The sequence below is a fragment of the Austrofundulus limnaeus genome, unplaced genomic scaffold (assembly GCF_001266775.1).
Source record: "Austrofundulus limnaeus strain Quisiro unplaced genomic scaffold, Austrofundulus_limnaeus-1.0 Scaffold25, whole genome shotgun sequence".
NCBI lineage: Eukaryota > Metazoa > Chordata > Actinopteri > Cyprinodontiformes > Rivulidae > Austrofundulus > Austrofundulus limnaeus.
This window is the reverse complement of record NW_013952427.1, coordinates 1,301,240-1,324,588: the sequence shown is the minus strand read 5'-3', so window position 1 is coordinate 1,324,588 and position 23,349 is coordinate 1,301,240. Positions and strand designations below refer to the sequence as shown.

Below are 23,349 nucleotides of genomic sequence, written 5' to 3'. Positions count from 1 at the left end.
AAATAAAACTCAGTTTTCTGCACATCTCACTGCTGCTTTCTATGACTTTGGTGGTCTGGTGTGACGGTCCTCCTGCAGAGCCTTTTTAAAGCTGTCAGCTGTCATCAGGTTGTCCTCCTGCCATGTGTTGTGTGGGCAGCCTAACATGCCGGTCATACACAGAGATCAGAGTGTCTCACGGCACAATCCATGTCACCCTCACACCCTGGGGAGACGAACATTGGACTCACTCAGGAGAAAAGGGTTTCTTGGATTACAGCAGTGAGACGATCACGTCTGATGATTAAAAACAAGAACTGTTTGATTTTCCAAGCTCTCTTTCTGCGCGAGTTTTATTTGGTAACCCAATATACTGTTTATAAATCTTGTATGTGTCAGCTTTGTAGAAAACTCCCCAACACTACAGACAAACCAAAACTATGCTGTAAAAGTTGTGGGACAAACAGGTGGGATGACAGCCCACTGAATTCCTTGAATTCCCATCATGCCAGGAAGTATTTGACCTGCTAATGGAGACATGGCAGGCCTTCAAAGAGCCACATGTGAAGTGTAAAGAGCTTTTAAATCTCCTTTATCAGCTGGCCATTGTCAGTTTATAGTCATGAATATCTAATTGATTGATTGTTTACAAAGAAATTTTATATTAAAATAAATACTTTGCTTTTGTAGTGATTCTCAACCAGCAATTTTTTATTATGTTGAAACAGAATTTTCTCTCAAAAGTATTTGAGTTAAACTTTATTTCTATTTCTTATTTCATTTTTTATAACCATTTAGAGGTTTAGAACATTTTAGGAGAGGTTGTACAAATTTTGCTTCTAAGCACATTAGCCTGTTATCTGAAATAACATTTACCTTTCACTGAAAAGAACTGCTGAAACAAGAGATGACAGGAAAAAATAATAATTTTGGTGCCTCAGAGTTCAGACAGGTGAACCTGTTAGACTTGTCATGTTCCAAAATCAGTAACAGTATCCATCTTCTGACTTTTATTATTATTATTAGGCTTAAGACATAAAAATATCAGATGAGCTGACTTTTATCAGCTGCTAACCCACATTAAATTCTCTGCCCTCCATTCTTTTTCTAAACCAAGTCACAGTAAATATGGCCTCATTACCAGTGGCATCACTACGCCTTAAAGCCCCCCTAAATTATTTTGGTGTAAAAAAAAATATTTTTTTTTCCAAAAATTCAATATAATGTGGTCAGAATGAATAAACATTTAATATTTACATCCACACAATACAAGTACAAAATATACAGAAATTATGTGCATCTCCTGGGGGCTAAGCCCCCATTGTCCTTAAAATCTAGTGATGCCCCTGCTCATTACAAACATTAAAATTTGTGTTGGATTAAAATATTATTCACTTGAACAAGCATGTGGTCGGGAAAAGCCTGAGAGAATATCAGGGGAAAAAAAAGGGGCAGGTGTGAAGGCCGTCCCAGGAGCAGCTGAAGACATTGGCTCCTTAAATTTTAGTACCGGACAAATTTAGCACAGTTCTCATTTCTTTGCCTGGACTCAGTATAGCTTCTGGTTTTGTGCTGACTCAGAAATGCAGTCCTGTTCTCCTGACTCTAAAGGGGACAGAATTGACAAGTCTTGTTTTTGGCCTGAAAACTTCCATTGGTTCTGTGTTCAGTCAGAAATGATCAAACATGGCCGTAACACACACCATGAGTGGGATTGCTTACATTTAATAATACTTATTATAATAAAAACAAAAGAAATTAATTTTACTCCAAGATGAAAAGAATAAATTCTTCTAAAGTCTTTGGATGTTGAACTTTTGTACGTTTAGGTGAACCCAAGCTGTTTGTTGCATTCAGGATTGAAAATTGAGGCAAAAGTTTAATGTTAACTTTTCTTAATTAAATGGTCAAAATAAACATGAAACCTATGAATCACTAGTACAACCGGTGCTGTTGGATATTGGACATAACTAAAATATTTCAAATGCACTTTTTAAAATCTTTTAGTCAGGATGCATAAAATACTGGATTGTGTTTCTCGTAGGGTTTTATTTATTTATTTATTAAAGGAAAAATACAAATTGAACAGCTAGAAAACTAGAGGAAGCTCATTGACCTGATGGATAGCACTTCATTTACTTATTAACCATTATTTTACCAGGCAAATCCCATTTATATCGCAGATCTCTTTTTCAAGGGCGGCCTGGGCCTGAAGGAAACCGACATGTACATGGTTTTGAGGGTGGGGGAAACTGGAGTACCTGGAGAAAACCCACGCAAGCACGAGGAGAACATGCAAACTCTGCACAGAAAGACCTCAGGTCCGAACCGGGGACCTTCTTGCTGTGAGGCATCGGTGCTAACCACTGAGCCATCGTGCTGCCCTTCATCAGAGCTAAACAACAAAAACATCTGAAACCGTTAAGCATTTTTGTATGTCCAGACACCCCATGTTTAGATGGAGCCCCCTCCTCAAATAGGGGGTTTACCGTACATTCCTGCCAGACTTCATGTTCATCAGTGCAGCTGTTAGTCAGGGGCCACAGTGACATTGGCCCCAGCTGAAATCTGATTGGCCCCCTGAAGTGCCCCTGTCCTGTCACTCCTCTGTCCTTTACCTGGGGGTGATGATGGTGGATGCAGTTCCTTGTTCAAACACCAGTTGTGGTAATGAGTCAAATAGTAAAGTCCAGAATGAATCAAGCTTACAGAATTCTTCTCTTCTTAAAATGTGAACAATCCTGCAAAAAAGTCTTTCAACTGAGAAATGATGGCTGGATTTTCTCACATGTGTGTTTGAAAATATTTTATCTATGTACAGTAAAATGAATGAAAAACTGGTGATAATTTACTGTGCAAGCTTTTTGGTACCACTTTACATTAAGGCTCCCCTTATAGATGGCTTATAAAGAGTTTATAGATAGGTTATTAATTCATTTGTAAAGTTTACACTTCATAAATCATTAATAAATGAAACTGGACAATTTTGTCTCTTTCTCGTCCTTAATTATTGCATAATAAACACTTATTATTATTTTTAAAGTGTTTACAGATTGATTAATAACCTATCTATAAACTATTTAGAAGCCATCTACAAGAGGAGCCTTATTGTAAAGTGGTACATTTTTGAAAAAAATTACATTACATTACAAGTGTTTGAAGTGTAAAATGTACACACTGGGAATTTGTGTGAAAGGATGTTGCACAAAGACTTGGCACCTCTGTGAATATTGTGGCCCCTTGATGGCCCCTTACTCAGAAAAATCCTAGATCCGCCACTGGCTACAGTTGACCAAAAATTACTAAAAAACAAACAAACAGTAAGAAAACTGCCCAGAGAACCTAAATTATGACTAATTATTAATTGTTATGAATTTTTATTGTGAATAATTAACATTTAAATTGATATGACTTATCTAAATTACAGTCATAATTAGGATTACAACTTTACATGAGAGCAAAACAGAAAAGTTGTCTGCCACAAAACAAACCACATGAAACGGTTTCATTACAACGAAATGCTTTATTTTTAGTGAATACAAAAAATACTTTAATTGAGCCCAGATAAATATCTTCATTATTTTAAGTTCTCATTCATCTTTAGTGAAGCAACTTCCTAATTTCATTTCTTTGAAGCGGGAACATACAGAACACTTGTTATTACTCCACAGCGTCGAAACGGTGACGGATATTATCCAAATATTCCTGTCACATTTAGCTTTCAAGAGAACCTTTAAAGCACTAAAACAAAGAGCTTATCCATAAAAATGTCAGACATCAGAACACACAATAAAGCAGTAAACAAACTTCATTCTGTGCTGTTGAAGAAGCGCTGTGGTACATGCTCACAAGATTCAGTACAAAACAAATGTGCTCGTGTAGGTGATGCACGCACAGGTTTGAAACCGAAGCGCGTTTTTACGGCTGGCAGACAGTCACTTTGTCATCCTCCGAAAAGGCTTCACATGAGGCAGAGAGGAGAGAGATAGGAGGAGCAGCTGACTCAGCACTTAAGAGGAGCAGTGAGTTAGTGAGTGTAGAAAAAAAAACCCACAGATCATGAACCTATGTTTCCAAACTCATCTTCTACTGATCATGAAGCTGTCAGTCAAGCAGCAAACACTGGATGGGTAAAGGACTAAGGCACTAATAATAACACTACAGACTTAACTGATGAGCAGTGGACGCTTCCCATCATTTCAATGCTTACTCACACACACTCACTTACACAAACGATCAAAACCAGTTTGAACCCAAACACAACTATCCGTCTTAAACCAACAGTTCACATCTTTACAGGTGAAAATGTTTTAAACAGCTAACGTCTTACCTGTTTCAGATAACTCTTTGAACAACCTCAGCTTGGAGAAATAGTGTTTAATTCTGATTCTATTGATGAGCTAATGGCTAGTCTGAGTGGTCAAAACCAACGTGGATTTTTTCCTCCACCATTTTAAAACAACTTAAAAATCACGATTCATTGTAAACAACATTTTAGAAATCTTTACACTACCAAAAGTTTCACATTGAACAATTATTTATACTGTGGTTAATTGCAAGAGCAATTAGCACAGCAGCAGCTAGCTGCTTCCCTCAGACTAGATGTTAGCTTGTTAATTTGGCGAAGCAAAATAATTTCTCCAAACTTAAGTTGTTCATAAAGAAATCTACAACAGGTAAGATGTTAACCACTTATAACCTTTCCATTAAACCCCCTTTTAAAGATCTGAATCATCCCTTTAAGACATAAGCTGTGGTATAGTGTGTGGTATAGTGTGACTACGTGGAGGTTTGAATCACTCTGACCTGAAGCACAAAGCCATGCATTTTCCACAGCAGGACCTAATCTTATAATATACACTGTTGTTTAAAAGTAAAACACAACTCATATTATGAAACAAGAGGGAAAAAAACACACTTATTACAATCAAACTTGGTAAACAAAACAGTTCTTCTATTGCAGTAAAGAGCATATTCATAAAGTTGCAGAGCACCCCTGATGTTAACGATTATCTTTGCAGTCACTTCAATTACAATTTCTACAATTTCCCTCAGAAGTTTAATCGATTTAGTTTATTGCCAAGTTATTTATTTTATTATTATTATTTTTTAGATTTCTAAAGTTTCCTGAAATTTAATTAAAACAAACAAGAAAAGCAATCCCTGGCAGTGACAATATTGCTAGAACTTGACAAGTTGCTAATAGTGGGAGGTACAGGTATGAGCGTACAGAATGAGGTAAATCTACAAAGCGCACAGAAGTGGCTCTACATTGTGATGAGCTCAGTTTCAAGTCAAAGCTCATCTTTTCATTTACTGTGAATTTACATGAGGAAGGAGCTAATCCCCATGCTCAGTCTATATTCAAATGCAATCCCTCCTTCAACTCTGTGTTTAATTTTGCATGATGTAAATGGAAACCAATGCTGCCCCCTAAAGCACCAACCATGTTATTGCATCATGATTAAACTGTTCTTCATGCTGTGTTTCCATATCTGTATGATTAAAAATAAAGAAGTGTTTGAAGGTTTGGGTTTGGTTTCTGTTCTGAAACTTGATAGATATAAAGAGACCCTGCTCTGCTAAGACCCTCAGTTATTATAAGTAACCATATTATGGGAACATTTCTGGTGAAAAAATCAAAACTTATACATAAAGGCTCTAACAGACAAGTTTCATTTGTTTAACCTTAATATGCTTTGCCTAAAGAGCAGAGAAATGTCAGCATGAACATGTGAAGACAAAGTAAAGATATTTGTATGAATTACAGTAAAACTTTCCCAAACAGAGACATTATTGAACCAACAGTCCATTATTGGAAACAACCACACTACCATCCAAGAAACAACAGTATACTAAATCCTTCCTTCACATTAGAGTTAATGAGCTCTGAAATCAAGTGAAGACATGCCACTGTTGGTTTAAAAGATTCACAGACATTAAGGTGCAAACTGGAGCATAAAAGTCCGACATTCACACTATCGGAGTACCGAGCTGAAAGGTTTTTGCTTAAGGATTAACGCTGCAGTTATATGGCAATGCAACACAAACATCAGTACAATCAGTTCTTCATTTGATAGTTTTTTGTTTTTTACATTAGAGCTGCAAACTTAAAAGAGTAGCTTATGGGCAAACGAGAGCATATGTGAGCTGTGCTGTTTGTCCTACATCTGTCACATTCTGCCTTATCTGCTTTACATTAGGATAGAGTCAGTTCACCACAATCATTATGCTATTTTTCAGGAAGTAGTCAGTTTCACACAGTAGTACTTTGAAGTCGCTAGTGTCTGAATTGCAGATCTATCTGTAGGATGAAGACAGACGTCCTTGTAGACCAAATACCTGTCCAGGTGTGCCGACGGGACACAGATTTCATGTTAGCACAGGTGTGCTCTTCACATTAGTGTTGAGAGTTTGCAGCAGTGATTAGTTGGTGTCCTCTCGTAGCTCACTGGGCAGGAACTTGTACTGCTGCTGCCTGATCTGAGCCAGCTTCTTCCTGGCTTCTTCCAGCTCCCTCTCCTTTCTCAGCATCTCTTCCTGCGCTGCGATAATCTGAGCAGAGAAAACAAAACATTTTAGGACAGGACAGGACAGGACAGAACAGCAGAAAACTACGGAGCCCGCGAGAGGACATGGGATATTTTTTTTTGCTTTTGCGTTCCCACGCAAAAGACGTTTGTCACTGTTGTGCCTGCCGGTCTATTAACAGATTCACATGTTCACCATTAGCGAGTTAGCCTACTACTTTAATTCAGCTTCAGAATGAATTTATTACACAGCCAAGCATGGAAGTACGTCATATGCCGATATTTCAACACAGTACAGCCACACAACATCAATGTCAATTTCACAAACTTGTGGCAACACATCCTGTTTTGGTAACTGGATATTTCAAAACAAAAGTCTGATTTAATTCAGTTCATATACAAACTTTTGCATGGGAAAGCAAAACAATTTTGCGAGGTAACACAAACGTTTGCGAGGTAACACAAAAGCATTGCGAGGTAACGCAAAAGCATTGCGAGGTAACGCAATAGTATTGTGAGGTAACGCAATACCATTGCGAGGTAACGCAATGGTATTGTGAGGTAATGCAATAGCATTGTGAGGTAATGCAATAGCATTGTGAGGTATTGCAATAGCATTGCGAGGTAGTATTGCGAGGTAACGCAATAGCATTGCGAGGTAATGCAATAGTATTGTGAGGTAACGTAATAGCATTGCGAGGTAACGTAATAGCATTGCGAGGTAATGCAATAGTATTGTGAGGTAACGTAATAGCATTGCGAGGTAACGCAATAGCATTGCGAGGTAACGCAATAGCATTGCGAGGTAACGCAATAGCATTGCGAGGTAACGCAATAGTATTGCGAGGTAATGCAATAGTATTGTGAGGTAACGTAATAGCATTGTGAGGTAACGCAATAGCATTGCGAGGTAATGCAATAGCATTGTGAGGTAATGCAATAGTATTGTGAGGTAATGCAATAGCATTGTGAGGTAATGCAATAGCATTGTGAGGTAATGCAATAGCATTGTGAGGTAATGCAATAGTATTGCGAGGTAACGCAAAAGAAAAAAATCCCCCCCACATGTCCCCTCGCGAGCTCCGTGGAAAAAACACACTCAACACCTACTGAAGTCATAACATCACTACCCACCTTTATCCAAGCCAGCACAATTTATTCAGTATGTGTCTTCCTCTGGCTTCGTAGAATAATTGCTGTCACCTGCATGCTGCTTACGAAGTTTACAAAATTTGCATCGCGTAAAATAAATAAATAAATAAACTTTTGGCGAGCCCAAGGTTCAGAACGATGCCCTGAGGCGTTGCATCTGAAAACAGAAGGCGCTCCTCTAGTTAAATGCCTGTTTATGGAGCTGTCATGCTACTGAGGTTATGAGACCCCTAGCTGTAGTCAGTTCAATTAAACAATAAAGCTTTTCAGTCATTACCTGTGCGATTCCACCTACAAACTTCGTCTTGACCACCACGTTGTCTTCATCTGCTTTGTCAAAAGCTGCTTTCTGGGCTGCCCGCACCAAATTATCGGACGCCTTCTTTACTGCATTCCCGGCAATCTGCAGAACAAAGAGCCCAGCTGAGACGAGCCGAATTACAAATCCTAAAAAGCTACAAGTATCTGCTGTTCATGCCTGCAGCCTCCTCATGGCCCCGGAGTCCTGGTCTGCCTTCACCTTACAGGCCACCAGCAGCTGAGCGGTGGAGGCCGCCACCTGTTTGGCTGAGGAGATGAGCTTCTCCTCACTGGCGTGGCCTTGAACAGAGGCGTTAGCTGCTTCGCACAGGTTGCTGGTCGCTGCAGCTACCATACGTGCCTGTGCGATCGTTCACAATATTAGGAAATAAAACTTACAGCTGTAACCTGGATCACACTCAGCCTGATACTTACAGCAGAGATGAGCCCCTGAGACCACTGTCCATCATCCACTGCATTGGCAGGGATGGAACCCACTTTCCCCTGAGCCACCAGCTCTCTCTGAGCCGCTGAAGCTGATTTGACTAAAGCACTGGTGGCGGCAGCGATGGACTTGGCAGCCTCCAGGATCTGCTCTTCAAAGTTCAGCGTCTCGTCTGCTTGCTGAGGAAAAGAAGACTGTCAGTCATATGATAAAAATAAATATTATATTAATTAACAAAAAGATAATTACAAGTTGTTACTCGTAAGTTATAAATCTGACTCGTCAAGTAAAACTACAATGTTTATTTAAAACTTTATTTAACCAGGTTTATCTCATTTTTTAGGAGACCTGGTCAAGAATGGCAGCAGCACACAGTCATTGCAAAATCCAAAACCAGATATTAAAATACAATTAAATAGATCATGATAAATAAACAAAACAAGAAACACCCATTAAAAAGGTAAAATTACTAAAACAGAGTACAAAATCAGTCAAGACATTTACAATCAAATGTCTCATGTACAAACTGTTTAAGAATGGCCCTAAAACATTAAATGAGATCAACTCCTTCAACTTCAAGTCTTTCTGCAGTAGATTCCAGTCTGAGGGACCAGCAAGGTGGCAGGATCTTTTGTCGTAATCGGTGCAAACTTTTGTTCCAGTTAATTAAATGAACTCATCTGAGAGCAGAAAATTACCTCTTGATGTTTTTTTAACAGTATAGGACTGGAGGTAAAGGCCAAGATTGCTTTGTAAACTACATTATGAACAAATCTGTGGGTGTACAAGGCAGTCCATTCAACGCTGGTATACAGACGACAGTGGTGTGTAAGGGCTCTAAGACAAGAGATAACACACAAGGCTCCATGATTTACAGAGTCCAACAAATGCAACCAGTGAGATGCATATAAATCACATCTACTGTACCTAGTCTAAGATGGCCAAAAATGTGGCAGCAACCAGACATTTTCTAGCCTCAAACTTTAGACAGACAAGATCTAATTCTAAAAAAAACAACCCAATTTTATCTCCAACTTTTTACAAGTTGTTGAATGTGGGCAACAAAGGTCAAAACATAAGTATTTATACTGAGATACTAGTTCAATCTGAGAGCCTTGAAATGTGATAATGGGTGACAACAACTGTGGTTTAAACTTGGGTTTAGTATTAGAAAACAGCACTGATTAAAATTCAAAACTTTGGACTGAACCACATTAAAAGCAGTTTGTAGTTTTTCTAAATAACTTTATACTGAGTTAGCTGCACAATTAATTAGCATGTGGTCACATTATCTAAACTGTTAATATAGATTATATAAAAAAGGGGGCCTAGGATAGAACCTTGAGGAACAACCTTGAATATCTGAAGACACATTGTGATCTGATGGACAAGTCATTCATATACAATTTAACTGGATTTGCTGTAACCCAACTCCATCAAATTCTGGTTTCAAACATTTCTATGGAACTTTAGTTGCAATGGAACGAAGTATAATTTCCCCATAACAGATGAGATTGATGACTATAAACAGGTGACGTCCAAAAACTCCCAAACACCTGAACCAACATCTTAAAGTGCAACAACTGATGAGGAGCTACACAAAACTTAAGAGGGGCCAACACTCTGTACATAAGACATCACATACACACTCGCGCACGCACACAAGCACACGCGCACACATCCACAAACACAGATACACATTCACACCACAAGTCTGTAGACAGAGCGGGACACTGTAGGAATATGTTTGATATATAGTTGGGACTGAATAACAACCTAATATATCAAACATATCAGACAGAGCCCAGCAGAGAAGGCCTCCGGTGGTGGGGGCAGGCAGGGAGGAGAAGAAGGGGGGGTGGGGTGGGCTAACTGGGAGCTAGACATCAAATGGTTGACTGGGACAGACTGACACATGAAAAGATTGGAGGTGTAAGCGAGCAAGGAGGAGGAGGAGGAGGAGATGGTAAATGATGTTTGGAGGAGAGGGATGTAAATGAAGACGATGAGTTAAAGATGTTGGATTTATGTCAAGTTTAGAGTCTTTGTCTTTGTTAGGGCCCTGCCACACTATAACATGTTAGACAACTTCTGCCAACTTATGAAATGTTTGTCCAACACTAAAGATGTCTAAGATGAAGATGGAATTTAAAAAAAAATCTATTGGAAGCCTCTTTTGAACAGATACATTCTGTAATGCTAACAATTAGATCAAATATACAGCTGATAAGAGTAAAATAATCATAACAAAATTTTCATAAGTCGGCATAAGTTGTGTAAAATGTTATAGTGTGACAGGGACTTTGGACTGTGAAAGGAAGTACAAATAAACAAAGTGTTTAAGCTGAAACATTAAAGCGGACGATACAGAAAAAAAGAAGCTATAAAGGTTCCTTCCATAAATCTGACAAAAACAGGAAAAATGCTTTTTTAATGTGAAATTCCTTTTTGATTCATTTGTGCACAAATCTCAATGTGAACTCTCAAACTTAACTGGATTTATCAAATGGACAGAGAAGCACAGAGAGCTGAAATGTTTTAACTTTCTACAAAGAAGATATTTTGATGCAGTCTTTTTACAACTACAAAGATGATGATAATCTGAAATGAAACATTCTGGTAAAATATACACAGAACAAATGTGTTTTTCTAAACCAGTGCACCATAAATACTATTATATCCTCTAAAGTGAATGATAACTTCAACAGGATAAAGACAAAACACTGGAGATAAAGAAAATCCCAGATCTCAGCAGTTAACTGGTGTCAAAGTAAAAATAAAGGTCAGGCAAATCGATTCCCTCACTTTAGCAAACTGTGCACACAAATTTACTAACAAACATCGTTCTGTTTCAGAACCAGCAATAAATCACTGTCTGGTTTCAGTGAAGTTCTTTCTCCCAGGATCAATGATATTTTCCCATCAACAACAAAGGAGATAATGCCATTCCGCTTAGTTTTACTCCAAACAAGTCATACGCCGCGCTAAAGGAAACTTGTGCAAAGTAAACAAAGTACAAAAATGATTCAAAGTCATACGAAAGCCTTTTTGATTGAACTGTCAATGAGATTACAAGGAGACATAAATATCTATTTTGCTGTCTCTCTATAAAACGATTGGGATGACTGAATATTGTAGAAAGATGTTACTACTTGTGGACCATCTCTAAAATCCTGATGAGTCCACTCAGCTCTGCACTGAAAACATGGCTAAACACACAACACCTGCAGCACTCACACACCAGGATTACTGGGCAACCTCTTTCTAAACAGAAAAACTCTAACAGGGCATCTAATAACAATAGCTTTTTCCTCCCAAACGGCAGCTGGGCTCCATAAAACTAATAATTAGCAGGTTTGCTGTAAATTCTTGTATTCTTTGATTCTAATGTGCTTCCAATGGAAAACACTGAACACTAATGCATTTATATTTGAGTTAAATTTGAAAGATTTCACATAAAACACTATTTACACCTAAAATAGAACATTTAAAAGATTTAAAAAGTTGACGCATTTGTATTTGTCTTTATTAGAAAAAACTGAATGAATGCAATTTTAAACAGCTGACAATAAATCAACGCCTTTGAGATAAAAAACTCAAAACTGTCTATAAAAAACGATCTTCTCACTTCTGCTCTGTGGCATTTAGAAAAAATAAAATAAATAACTCCTCCCTCCATCCCTCAGCTGCCTACCTTCGGCTTCGCTCTGGGTTTTAGCTGCTCCAGCTTCTTGGCTGCTGCTTCGATGGACGCCGCCGCCCCGAGCAGCTCCGTCTCCGCTATCACCGTCGGATCCTCGGGGTCCACCCATTCTGAACCTGAGGATCATTAGGATTGAAACGTGAAAACAGAACAGCAGTGAAACCTTACAGAACATGCCTCATGCCGTGATCACAAAAAACTGAGAACTCAACGACACAAATCTCCCCGTTTCATGCACAGCTGATGGAGGCCGCAAACCGAATGAAAACGGGAGTGGTGTCTTTTGAAATGCGATGCAAAACAAAGCGTGATGAATGCTCGAGACGCCCGAGGGTCGTTTTATTTCTTTAGATTAAATCAACCGATGGGTGTGCTGCAGGCAGAGCTGGTGGAACGGCCCACAACCGGTGAAATAAGTCACAGTACAGAAACCGATACCAACTTACCTCCGTCTGTGGCAAGAGAAGGAGGACAGGGACGTTACAAAAAGGTTTGTAAAAAGGCCCGTCTGACACGTGTGTGTACAACTGTGAGGGAGTCATTACCTTTCATGGCCTCGGCACTCTGTATGAGCTCTGTGACGGCCCCCGCCACACGCTTGGAGCAACCTGCCAGCTGCTGTTTCTGCTCTGAGGTGGGCTTCTGCAGCACCTAAACACAACACACTCACTGACTACTCGCAAAGTATAATAACTTCTGTAACACTGAAAAGCATAATAAAGCAACAACACCAGACAATAAATCGTTTTTAAAATAATTTCTTTCATTTTTTTCCTTTCAAGACACCCTCCCTGGTTTTGTGTTGAACCTACGAGCAGCACTTGTTCCAGCAGGTCGATATATCCAGTTGTGCACTCGGCTCCAAACATCAGCGCTCTGTTCTTCACCTCCTCGCTGACCTCTGGATGGTAGGCTGCTTGCTGCAAGATAAACACACACACACACACATTCAGGGCCCCTGGTCTCCATGTGAACCCAGAGTTTGCCATGAAAACCATGCAACCTTGCAGGTGGTCAGCATGTCAGAAATGGCTTTGCGGCTCAGGTTGGCAGTGTGGATGATGTCTTCTTGCCGGGCAGAGTTTCCTGCAGCCACTGCTTTAGCAGTTGCTAGAGTGATGCCCTTAGTCATCCGTATGAACTCCTCAGGTGTGTTGGTTCTGTTTGGAGCATCCCTAGACTGAAAGATCTAAAGAGAAAACAGAGCACAGCCTAAACGATGCAGCAAAACTGACAAGTTTCTACTCAATCAGCCACCTAATACTCGTGATTTCACATAAAATGCTGCTCATCTGAATTTGGACAATGTTAGATGTAATCCACACGACAGTATATTAACGTTGGCTTGGCTCTTTGCTCCTCCTCACCATCATTTCCTGTTTAATGCACTCAATGGTGGCCTCCAGAGCTCTGGTTCCCCGGGTGGCCTCGTCTTCCACGGCCTTGACGGTCTTCAGCAGCGACGTCACGTTGGTCACCATCACCTGGCAGACAAAGAGTTTCCCTCTCATCAATATTTTATGACATTAACAAAAAGCCAGATTGCAATATAAAATAATATTATGCAGACAAGCAGCCAGGGTTGTTGGCTTTATGGCTCATCCAGGAAACTAAGCATGTGCCAAGTCAGTAAGCTACAGATGAACTCACACAAACAAATAAACTTTCATCTAAAAATTTGAATAAAGAGCCAAATAAACTCCCCACTACATTACATTGTGTACAGAGTTCATGCAAGTTTCAGCAAGTTAAATTTAAGACATTTTAAAGACTTTTTAAGACCATCCGGAATGACATTTAAAGGAGACCAATTATGAGTCCCAGAAATCTTTATGGTATGTCTGTGGGCTATCCAGACCATGTTCATTCAATTTAATGCACAAAATAATTCTCAGATAATAAAATTTCCCATTTTCTAGTTCTGCCTGCTCTGACTTCCGTTCAGAAGAGCTGTTTATGTTAATGAGCTCTGTTGGTAACGCCCTCCAAAAATCTGCTGACATTAACTCCACCCTCCAAAGCCAGCGTTTACGTTAGCATGGCTAATAATAGCAGAAGCTCCGTTGTACAACCATATGAGACCCAGAGGCAGAGTCGTGGTACCAGCTTCTTTTTTTTTTCTCCCTCCTCTGCTCTGCACTCACTCTGCATGCTGTTACCAGAGCAGGGAGCAGCAGCGGTCAAAATACCTCAGAAACTCGAACAAATAGGCTTTAACAAGGCTTTAATAAGCTAAACAATAGAGGTACATGAGAAAATGTGTTCATAACGAACGAAAATAAATAAATAATTAAACTGTGTCCATGACGGTCTCGAACCCTGGTCTCCCGCTCTCTGGTCCAACACTCTACCCATTGCCTTATTGGAGGCTTGTTGTGAAATGAGCTGCGCATTACACAACAACAACCATGACGGCTTTTTATACTGAGGAGGTGGAGCCTCATCCGGGGGTTGCTAGGTAAGGGGCCGAATGCAGGTTCTGGTGGGTTGTCGTACGGCTTGTGACATCACAAAATGACTGAAGTATAAAACTTGTCGTTAATATACATTAAAAATACATTTACTTACAGTAAATATGCCCCGGGTGCATTTTTTTGGTCCTAGGACTGTTTTTTAATAAGTACATACCCAAAGTTGAGTAAAAAAACCTTTAAAAATTGAATTTTGCATAATAGGTCCCCTTTAAGAAAAACGACCCATAATAAAAACATTTAAATGGTCCCAGAAATTTTAACATAAAAACCTTTTATTGCTATTAATTTAGCTATTAAAAATATTTATTTTTAATACAAGAACACAAAATTATTTTAATGAAACAGTCATATCTATGAGGCCTTCATATTGACTGCTGTGGATCGCTTCCATCAGAGTGTAACAATCACTGATATCAAGCCATGTCTCATTGAAAACACACTTTCTAGTATTTAAACCACAAGCAGTGGACATGACTGAACTTCTTTGTTTTTTGGGCGGGTGATTACGCCACCGTATGCAGGGGGTTGAAAGAGGTTGAAAACATGGAGTAAACTGTGCCGTTTGTTGCCTGCAGTTATCACAGGACTTGTAGTTTAACGTGTACAAAGACTGGTAGCAAGCGTAGAACTTCATGAAGACAGATCACATCAAGCTCTGATCACAGCACTTGACTCTTGTTCATTTATGCAGCCAACGCTTCTCGGGAATGATCGAAAGTAAAAAAATTAAGACTTAACAAAATTAAATTTAAGACCTTGGATGAAAATCTGGGCATTTTTAAGACTTTTTTTGGCCTAAAATTTAGATTTTCATATTTTAGACTTTTTAAGACCCTGCACGAACCCTGTGTGTAATACAACACATTGAACAATAGGAGGCACAACACAACAGAGGGACATCTGTACCTCTAAACACCAAATCTTAAAGGGATCCCTGATTAGTTGTAACATTAAACTTTATTTGATAAACATTTATTTTTAACTGTAAAATTAAGACTGTAAAAATACTGTAGGCTGTTTAGTTTTGTAATTTTTTTAAAATGTGTTTTAACACGGACGGAGCCATTTTATTTACACGCAAAGCATTCTGGGTAAATGATGACATCAACTAGGTCATTGGTGCGAGGCTGCTGGTGAGCAATATCCACCCTGAAGGTTAATCTTGGACAATATCTGATGATCGACTCTTTTAAATGAAACCAGAGAGCGTTGACAGAGAGGAGAAGGTAGAAATGACTCAGCCTGGAACTGAAAATATGGATGGAGGACAACAGAGCTGCTTCATGGAAGAAGAACCTCAGCTTAGCCTGCTAGCCTTTGTGCTAGCGCCAACACTATATTGCCTTATGTATTAGCTCGGTGCTAGCGTGACAAACAAGCTAAACTGAGGTCCTCCATCCATATTTTCAGTTGCAGCTGAGTCATTTTTGTGTTCCCCTCTCTGTCATGTGGATGGAGGACCTCAGTGACAAGAGGAGAATGTGTAGCACTGAGCTAATACATATATATGGTGATAGCGATGGGGCTAATGCTAAAGCTAAAAGGCTAAGTTGAGGTTCTTCTTCCATGAAGCAGCTCTGTTGTCCTCCATCCATATTTTCAGTTACAGGCTGAGTCATTTCTACCTTCTCCTCTCTGTCAACGCTCTCTGGTTTCATTTAAAAGAGTCGATCATCAGATATTGTCCAAGATTAACCTTCAGGGTGGATATAGTTRACTAGCWSCRTCGCAAGGAGGACCTAGTTGATGTCATCATTTACCCAGAATGCTTTGCATGTAAATAAAATGGTCCCGTCCGTGTAATATATTTTTAAACTTTTAGTTTAAAAATTATAAAAACTGAAAATCCTACAGTATTTTTACAGTCTTTATTTTACAGTTAAAGTATATGTTTATCATATAAAGTCTAATGTTACAACTAATCGGGGATCCCTTTAAATAAAGATTTTCTACCTCTGGAACTAAAACAGGATTTGTTTCCACCATCTGTAAGGCTTCATCACACCTGACGGCGGTACCGACTGAGAGTCGACTTCTTCGCAGCTCAAAGTGATAATAAGCAGCCAAGTGTCAGCCGTGAATTATGAACTGCGGCTCCAGCACTGCTGGCATGTCAGAGCACAGGATTCAGATGTTTCATCTTAAGTAAAACTAACAGGCTCTGTTATCCTCAAAACCAAAGCTATTTCCATTGCTGAGACACAGTGTTCATTTGAACTCTTGTTAACAAGGTTTCAGGACGGGAAGAGGGCTGTTCAAATTGATTAACTGCTCCATCTGAGGAAGAGGAGGAAGTCTGGACAGCATACGAACAGGATGTGGCAGAGAGTGGTTAACTTTGATAAGGTAATTCTAGTGGGTTTTTTTTTTTTTGTTAGACAACTGGATTTTCTAGAGATTTTTTTTTCCATTAATCGAAGAAAAGCAAATTTTTTGGTTTTGGTTTGAATAAAGTAATGATCCACCTTCATCCTCTACAGACCGATCCCCTCACCTTGGCAGCGCTCTTCAGCTGGTACATAGATGGATCATCTGCTGCCTTGCCAGAAGCACACTTGGTGGCACTGATGAGCTCAGCCAGCGCCTTGGCCACGTCTTTGACAGCATTTATCAGAACCACCTAAAGAAAGAACGGGTCGACACTGACTAACTTATCACTGAGCAGTTCAGGAAAGAGAGAGAAAAAAAGAACTGAAAGGTTACAGCCTTTCACAGCTCGTTCCTCTCTCTATTTTTTATTCAGAGAATAAAAGACAAACAGAAAAACAGTCAAACCTGCGTCTCAGGATCATCGGAACCAATGCTGGCAGCTCCCAGTTTGACAACATCGGTAAGATGTGTGATGGTTTTGGCTGAAGACTGGGCAGCCTGAGCTAACTTGTCCTGGCCAGAAGCTGCACCGGAGACCAACATCTTTGTGTCCTCGACCAGAGCTTTAGCCGTCTTCAGGATGTTTTCCCTGACATCGAAAAAAAGAGGCAACAAAAGCTTGGATCTTGGACGTTTTACTCTTGTACTCTAAAATGTAAGCATTATTGTCAAATTTAAAACAAATTGATACATACTTCTCTTTGTTTTAAAAGTATTTTTTGTCAAAGCCTGCATTTTTTGTAAAAATCCCTTAGAAAAAGCTGCAGAAATAGCCTTCCATTTTGCCATGACACTGATTATCTACACCTCTGCTCACCTCAATTTTCAATAATAAGAGATTTATTGAAGACTACCTGAACAGTTATACACCACAGTGGCATGTAAAGTCACAAGTCTTGTCTTGTATAAGCAGTAATCTCTCTTTGAACAGGTTTAATCCATTCACATACAAATCAAACAATGAAAAAAAATACTCTTTAACAAAAAGAATGTTGCTTCAAAGAGTTCTTTTTCCTGAGTATGAACACTACGACATCAAACACAACCTGAAACTTTTAAATAATCTGGGTAATTATCCCCGGAGACTTCCTCGCTACTCAGCAGCCAATACGTCTCCCTGTCAGTGTGGGATGAAAGATAAGCAGGAGCTGGAGTGTGGATTCCACTTTTTTACACCTTGTAGCATCACTCACACATACGGACTCAAACTGACCTGTGGTCGGCGAAGGACTCGTCGTTCTCTGTATTGAGCGTGCCTGCGGAGGCAAACATGATGGTGGTGTCCAGGTCTGCGATGATCCCCGACACTGCGCTGGCAGCAGTGATGCAGGCCTGCGTGCCCTTGTTGCCTGCCTGGAGGGCTGAAAGCACCAACGACACCTGGGGATGCAAACACACAGCAGCACACCTAGAAATCACACAGATGTGCAGACAAGCTTCAGATGGAAACAATGATTTTATTACTGGGATTTAAAACGAAGCTGAGAAATTTAAAGTCTAATACCTCATTTAGTTTCAGTAATGTTACTAACAGACAGTGAAAACAGCAATGCTGTTACAGAAAAACTGATCTCTAACAGTACCTTCTCTGTGACTGCACGTGCACAATCAATGAGCTCCCTCTTGGTGAAGCTGTCAGACGGGGTGATCTGCAGAGCTCCAGCCTTTTGGACCAGGAAGATGCAGCCGTGGCCGAGCTCCTGCACTCGGGTCTTAATCTGGAAACCAATCTGCACAAACACATATGTCATTCAGAACAGCAAAGCTCACGTTTATGGCTTTAATATCTTAATTAACAGCAAAAAGGGACATAAAACTGCAGGTTATAAATGAACTTGTGTCGAGCTGCTTCACGAGTCAGACTTCCTGTCTCCGAGTGTCCTGTTCACCTCTTCTGGTTCGGCCGTGTGAGCAGCCAGATGTCCCTGAACCGCCAGCTGACCATAGTCCACGGTCACTTGAGAGGCCAGGGCTCCCAGCTCATCTGGACTCGTCACTGATTTGGTCATCTGATGGATAAACACACAATTCAAAATCAAACTGAACCACGAGGTCAGTTCAATCCAGACATTGGTGTTTGCAAAGATCTACAAGCCATATTATTTCTGAAACATTTCTTACACATGTTATAATTTCAGATATTTTTTTAAATCAAGTTTAACCTTTTTTTTTTTTAAATTGGTAACATTCACAAATCGGTCACATTAAAGGGGCAATATCATGTAAAATTAACTTTTTTGAGTTTTATATCATGTTATAATGTTATACTCTCATAAAAACATGTCCAAAGCCTTGCTTTGACTCATTCATGTATGTTTGAGAAATCCTGCAGCTTCCTCATGGCAGCCCCCCCCCACCACACACACACACACACACACGCCGCTCATGAAACTGAAAGTGAAACTTAAACTGTCTGCTGAGCTCCTTACTTCTCACTCAGTGAAGCTCTTTTCAGATTAAAAAATACCTTCGAGGAAATGTATTTTCAGATGCCAAGTAAACTGCACCCGCCCCTCCCGAAATGGGCGAGACAGAAGCGGAAGGTGGTTCTTAAAGAGACAGAGGCCAATTTCAAGGCGTTTAGAAGAGGAAGTGATGAGAAGATAAGTTTATTTTCTATTTAAACATAAAAACAGCATTTTAATAACAGCTAAATTCGACATAGACACTTTATTATGGTATAGTATTTAAATATATGCCTGAGAAACACATAATATTGGCCCTTTAAAGGAATGGTATTATGTATTTTCCAGACACACATCGATTTTAAACCACAATCATGTAACTATGTTACTTTTAGTTGTTTTAAAAATGCTGTATATATCAAAAATAAATGATATTACATCATAGCCTATCTACAGAACCTCCTACCATTTCTGACACTCCCACTTCAGCAAGTCTTCAATAACAATGCTTACAGGGAGGGGTGCTCTGTGGGGCCGGAACTCAGCTTGGGACTGAATTCCAGGGAGGAGCTTTCTGTAAATAGGTGGTGCTTTGTACCAACAAGTGTTTAGGCAGCTCCACATGGAAACCACAGGAGATTGAAGGATTTCTCAAACATGCATGAATGAGTCAAAGCAACACTCTGGGGATGTGTTTGATGAGGGAATGACATAACATATTACAAAGCTAAAAAAAAGAGGATTTTTCATAATACCCCCTTTAAAAATCCAAAGATGTTAAGTTTTATCACAAAATCTTACCATTTCCTGAGCAGTGACAGCAATAGCTTTCGAGTGTTTCACCATATTGGTCTGGTAATCCACAAAGGACCCCTCAGGCTCAGGTGGCGTACCCTCATCCAGCTAAAACGAGATATACAAACACAGCACATTAAAAAATAAATAAAAAAACAACAAGTCAGCTGCTGCATGATAATAAATCTACTCTTGATTTGTACAAACTCTGCCTTGTTGAAGGCTTTTAACTAAAACAGCCGATGTGAAAACTGAACAAGAATCACAAGTTATAAATGACTCACAAACTGTCTGTAATTTCAGCTTTACAAAAGGCTACAAAACATTTGATCACCACCTTGAAAATCCAACAAATTTCCATCATTTTTTTTGCTAAAACAGACTGATAACTCACGTGAGTGTCATACAAAAAGCAGGCAAAATAAAGTGACAACATGTAGGGGGAAAACACGCTGGGAATGAAATGAAATCATAGTATCTCAAGTACATGATGTTCACTCCTCCCGCTGAGTAAAATAACCACTCGCAATCTGCAGCCTTGAACGAGCGACTCGAGAGTTCATGAGAGAAAGCTTCGAATCACCTCTGCTCAAACCTCAGAGGAGAGGGCCCCGTTAGATCTACTGATTATTTGAGAAGATTATCCACCGTTTAATCAGCTTCACTGAATGACACGCAGATAAAACACACACCTGAACGCGTAAAACGTGCCCTAAAACAATCCGGTTTTATCAGTTATTCATGACGCGCCACAGGGAAATGATGCCAAGCCGCTGCTCCCTCTGGTAAAACTCACACAATCGAGGTAGTTTGTCACCTTTGTGATACTTCCAGCTCAGGAAGGTGAAGACAGGAGTAATTAGCTGATGCTGCTCTCTACCTGTACTTGAGATAAAAAGTGTGGTCTCTCTGAAAGTTTGCTGAATGTTTGGCTGTTAAATTAAAAGATTAGGAAAGAAGAAAAAAAGAAGGTAGGGAGGACATTTGATGAAGTTTGAGTCAAAAAGGACAAAACAAGAAACTTTTAATTAGGAAACAACGCTGTGGCCTCCCTTTGTGCTCACTGTTAACTGTTAAACAATTTACCAGACTTTCTTTCTTCACAACACTCTGGTTTGAACAAAAGTGATGACCACAAAACATTTTTTCACTAATCAGAGCCTATTTTTAGATGCTTGCTCTACTAGTCAAAAGGAGACATGATGACTTAAAATCCTTTTTCGCATTTAAATCATTCAGTCGTCTGTATAAAGTGGAACTGCAATGCTTTGGTTTGAATTCCTCCTTACTGAAACTCCACAAGCCCCCCTTTTACCCCTCATCTGAGGTGTGTCTCTGATCAACTCATTTTGAGGCTGTCTCTTCAAATCCAAACAAGGCGCTTCACACACCCTGCCCCTACGACTTCCATACCAGTTCATTCCACTTTGATAGAGCAGTTTACGACTATATAGCGGTGTGAAAACACTTTATTTAAAAATTAATTAAAATATGTCAACAAGGGAAGACTTATCCATCCAGCCTTACATGTTGGAGCCAGAGTCTGACCCAGAGCCAGAGGAGAATGACAACATTGTAGCTGATAAGTCCAGGCCTTATTTGGCTGTTCCATCACAAATAATTTGATGTAATAGTTCAGAAAAACTAAAAGAAAAACTGAATGGATTGAAAAATATGACCTAAACAGAATATAAAGATATCTACACAGCACCAAGAGAGACTAAATTAAACTTTTCTGCACTGCTAGAGACTGCAAGTACACAACAAAATGTATTTAATGGCTAAAAAGAGTGGATTTTGCATATGTCTCCTTTGAGTAATGAAAGAGACAGAGACAGACAGACAGACAGACCGACAGACAGAGAGAGAGAGAGAGAGAGAGAGAGAGAGAGAGAGAGAGAGAGAGAGAGAGGAGAGAGGAGAGAGAGAGAGTTCATCTCTGGATAGAATCAGTTTGTCAGGTTTGAACTCAGAATGAGAAGACTGTTAACACTAACCACGAATACACGGACACATTCTGAGAAACATGACACAGCAGAGGCAGGAGAGCCTGTGGCAAACATTTCCCTCTGGATGTTTTCAAAGATGGCCAACTTATAGCAGAACCTTAAATAGGCACTGTTTAAATCCTGCTCGTCTTGGGAACACCTCATATGTGAGTCCACAGCTGCCTCCAACTCAAAAACCAGAGTTTAAATAGCTGTTTGGTGCATCCTAACCTAATTTTATTTCATTTCCTTTATATATAGATGTTAGCCTCATTAAAACACAATTGTCTCATTTGCGAGAGAGACCTTTTTTTTTACAAAAATAAAATAGTAAAAGAAATACAACTCATAATTTCAACAAAATAAAGGCACATCAAAATAAATCCAAACACAATATCCTGTTACAATATCTGGCTTCTAAAGTATCTAAATTGTAAAAAGCTCAAAAACAGGAACAAGCGTTAATGGAAGTTTTCTCCAAATCTTTCATTAAAAGTTTAAATTTGTGGATGGTAATGAGACAGGACAGCTCCTGATCCAGCTGGATGGAGCAGAGTATGAGAACGCCTTCTTCCCCAGCTCGGTACACTTGTGGAACGCTGCAGGTGATGAAAGCCTGAGAACGAAGGCTATGATGCTGCTGTTTACAAGTCATCTAACATTCCCATAGAGCTGGTTATCAAACATTAAGACCCAGCTCCACTAGCTGAGCTCACCTTGCCCATGGCCTCGGCGATAGACTCCACCATTCCTCCCACCATTCCCACCTCGCTCGCAGCCTCATTTAGCGTCACCATGATGTCGTCGACGGCCTCCTTCATGAGCTGAGCAGCCTCTGCTATGGCATCATGGGTGTGGGATGCCTGTGAGGGGAGACATGGCACGAGGGGCACCAGTTAATACATATTCTTAACCAGAGAGAGACGGTTTAAACAACGTGCGTAACGCATGAAAAAGATCAAGGGTTCTTAAAATTTTTGACCTCGGGGCCCAATTTGTTGAACATGAAGTGACACGAGGCCAAGTCAGACATTACCAAAGTATGGATCAAAATGATGATTATTCTACAACTTGGTTTAATTTTTATTGTATTTACATCTTAACTAAACTATCATAACTAACATAACTAAATTAAAAACATTTACAGTTTAAAAGTAAAACTCCTGTCAAATAATTACAAGACATGATTATGACAAACATTTTTATAT

General features: G+C 39.6%; 1 protein-coding gene across 1 annotated transcript in view; it reads right to left on the bottom strand.

The window, feature by feature from the left end:
* Nucleotides 1-3,482: 3,482 nt before the first annotated feature.
* Nucleotides 3,483-23,349, bottom strand: part of LOC106514990 (talin-2) — a gene marked incomplete in the record, with an annotated part of 96,655 nt that continues 76,788 nt past the window's right edge. The window contains 17 exon segments of the mRNA XM_014004547.1: nt 3,483-6,534; nt 7,939-8,064; nt 8,140-8,322; nt 8,397-8,585; nt 12,101-12,225; nt 12,556-12,561; nt 12,655-12,760; nt 12,922-13,029; nt 13,113-13,298; nt 13,477-13,593; nt 17,078-17,203; nt 17,359-17,542; nt 18,167-18,333; nt 18,537-18,683; nt 18,843-18,962; nt 20,160-20,261; nt 22,858-23,001. Coding sequence (XP_013860001.1) covers nt 6,406-6,534; nt 7,939-8,064; nt 8,140-8,322; nt 8,397-8,585; nt 12,101-12,225; nt 12,556-12,561; nt 12,655-12,760; nt 12,922-13,029; nt 13,113-13,298; nt 13,477-13,593; nt 17,078-17,203; nt 17,359-17,542; nt 18,167-18,333; nt 18,537-18,683; nt 18,843-18,962; nt 20,160-20,261; nt 22,858-23,001 — 2,265 coding nt within the window.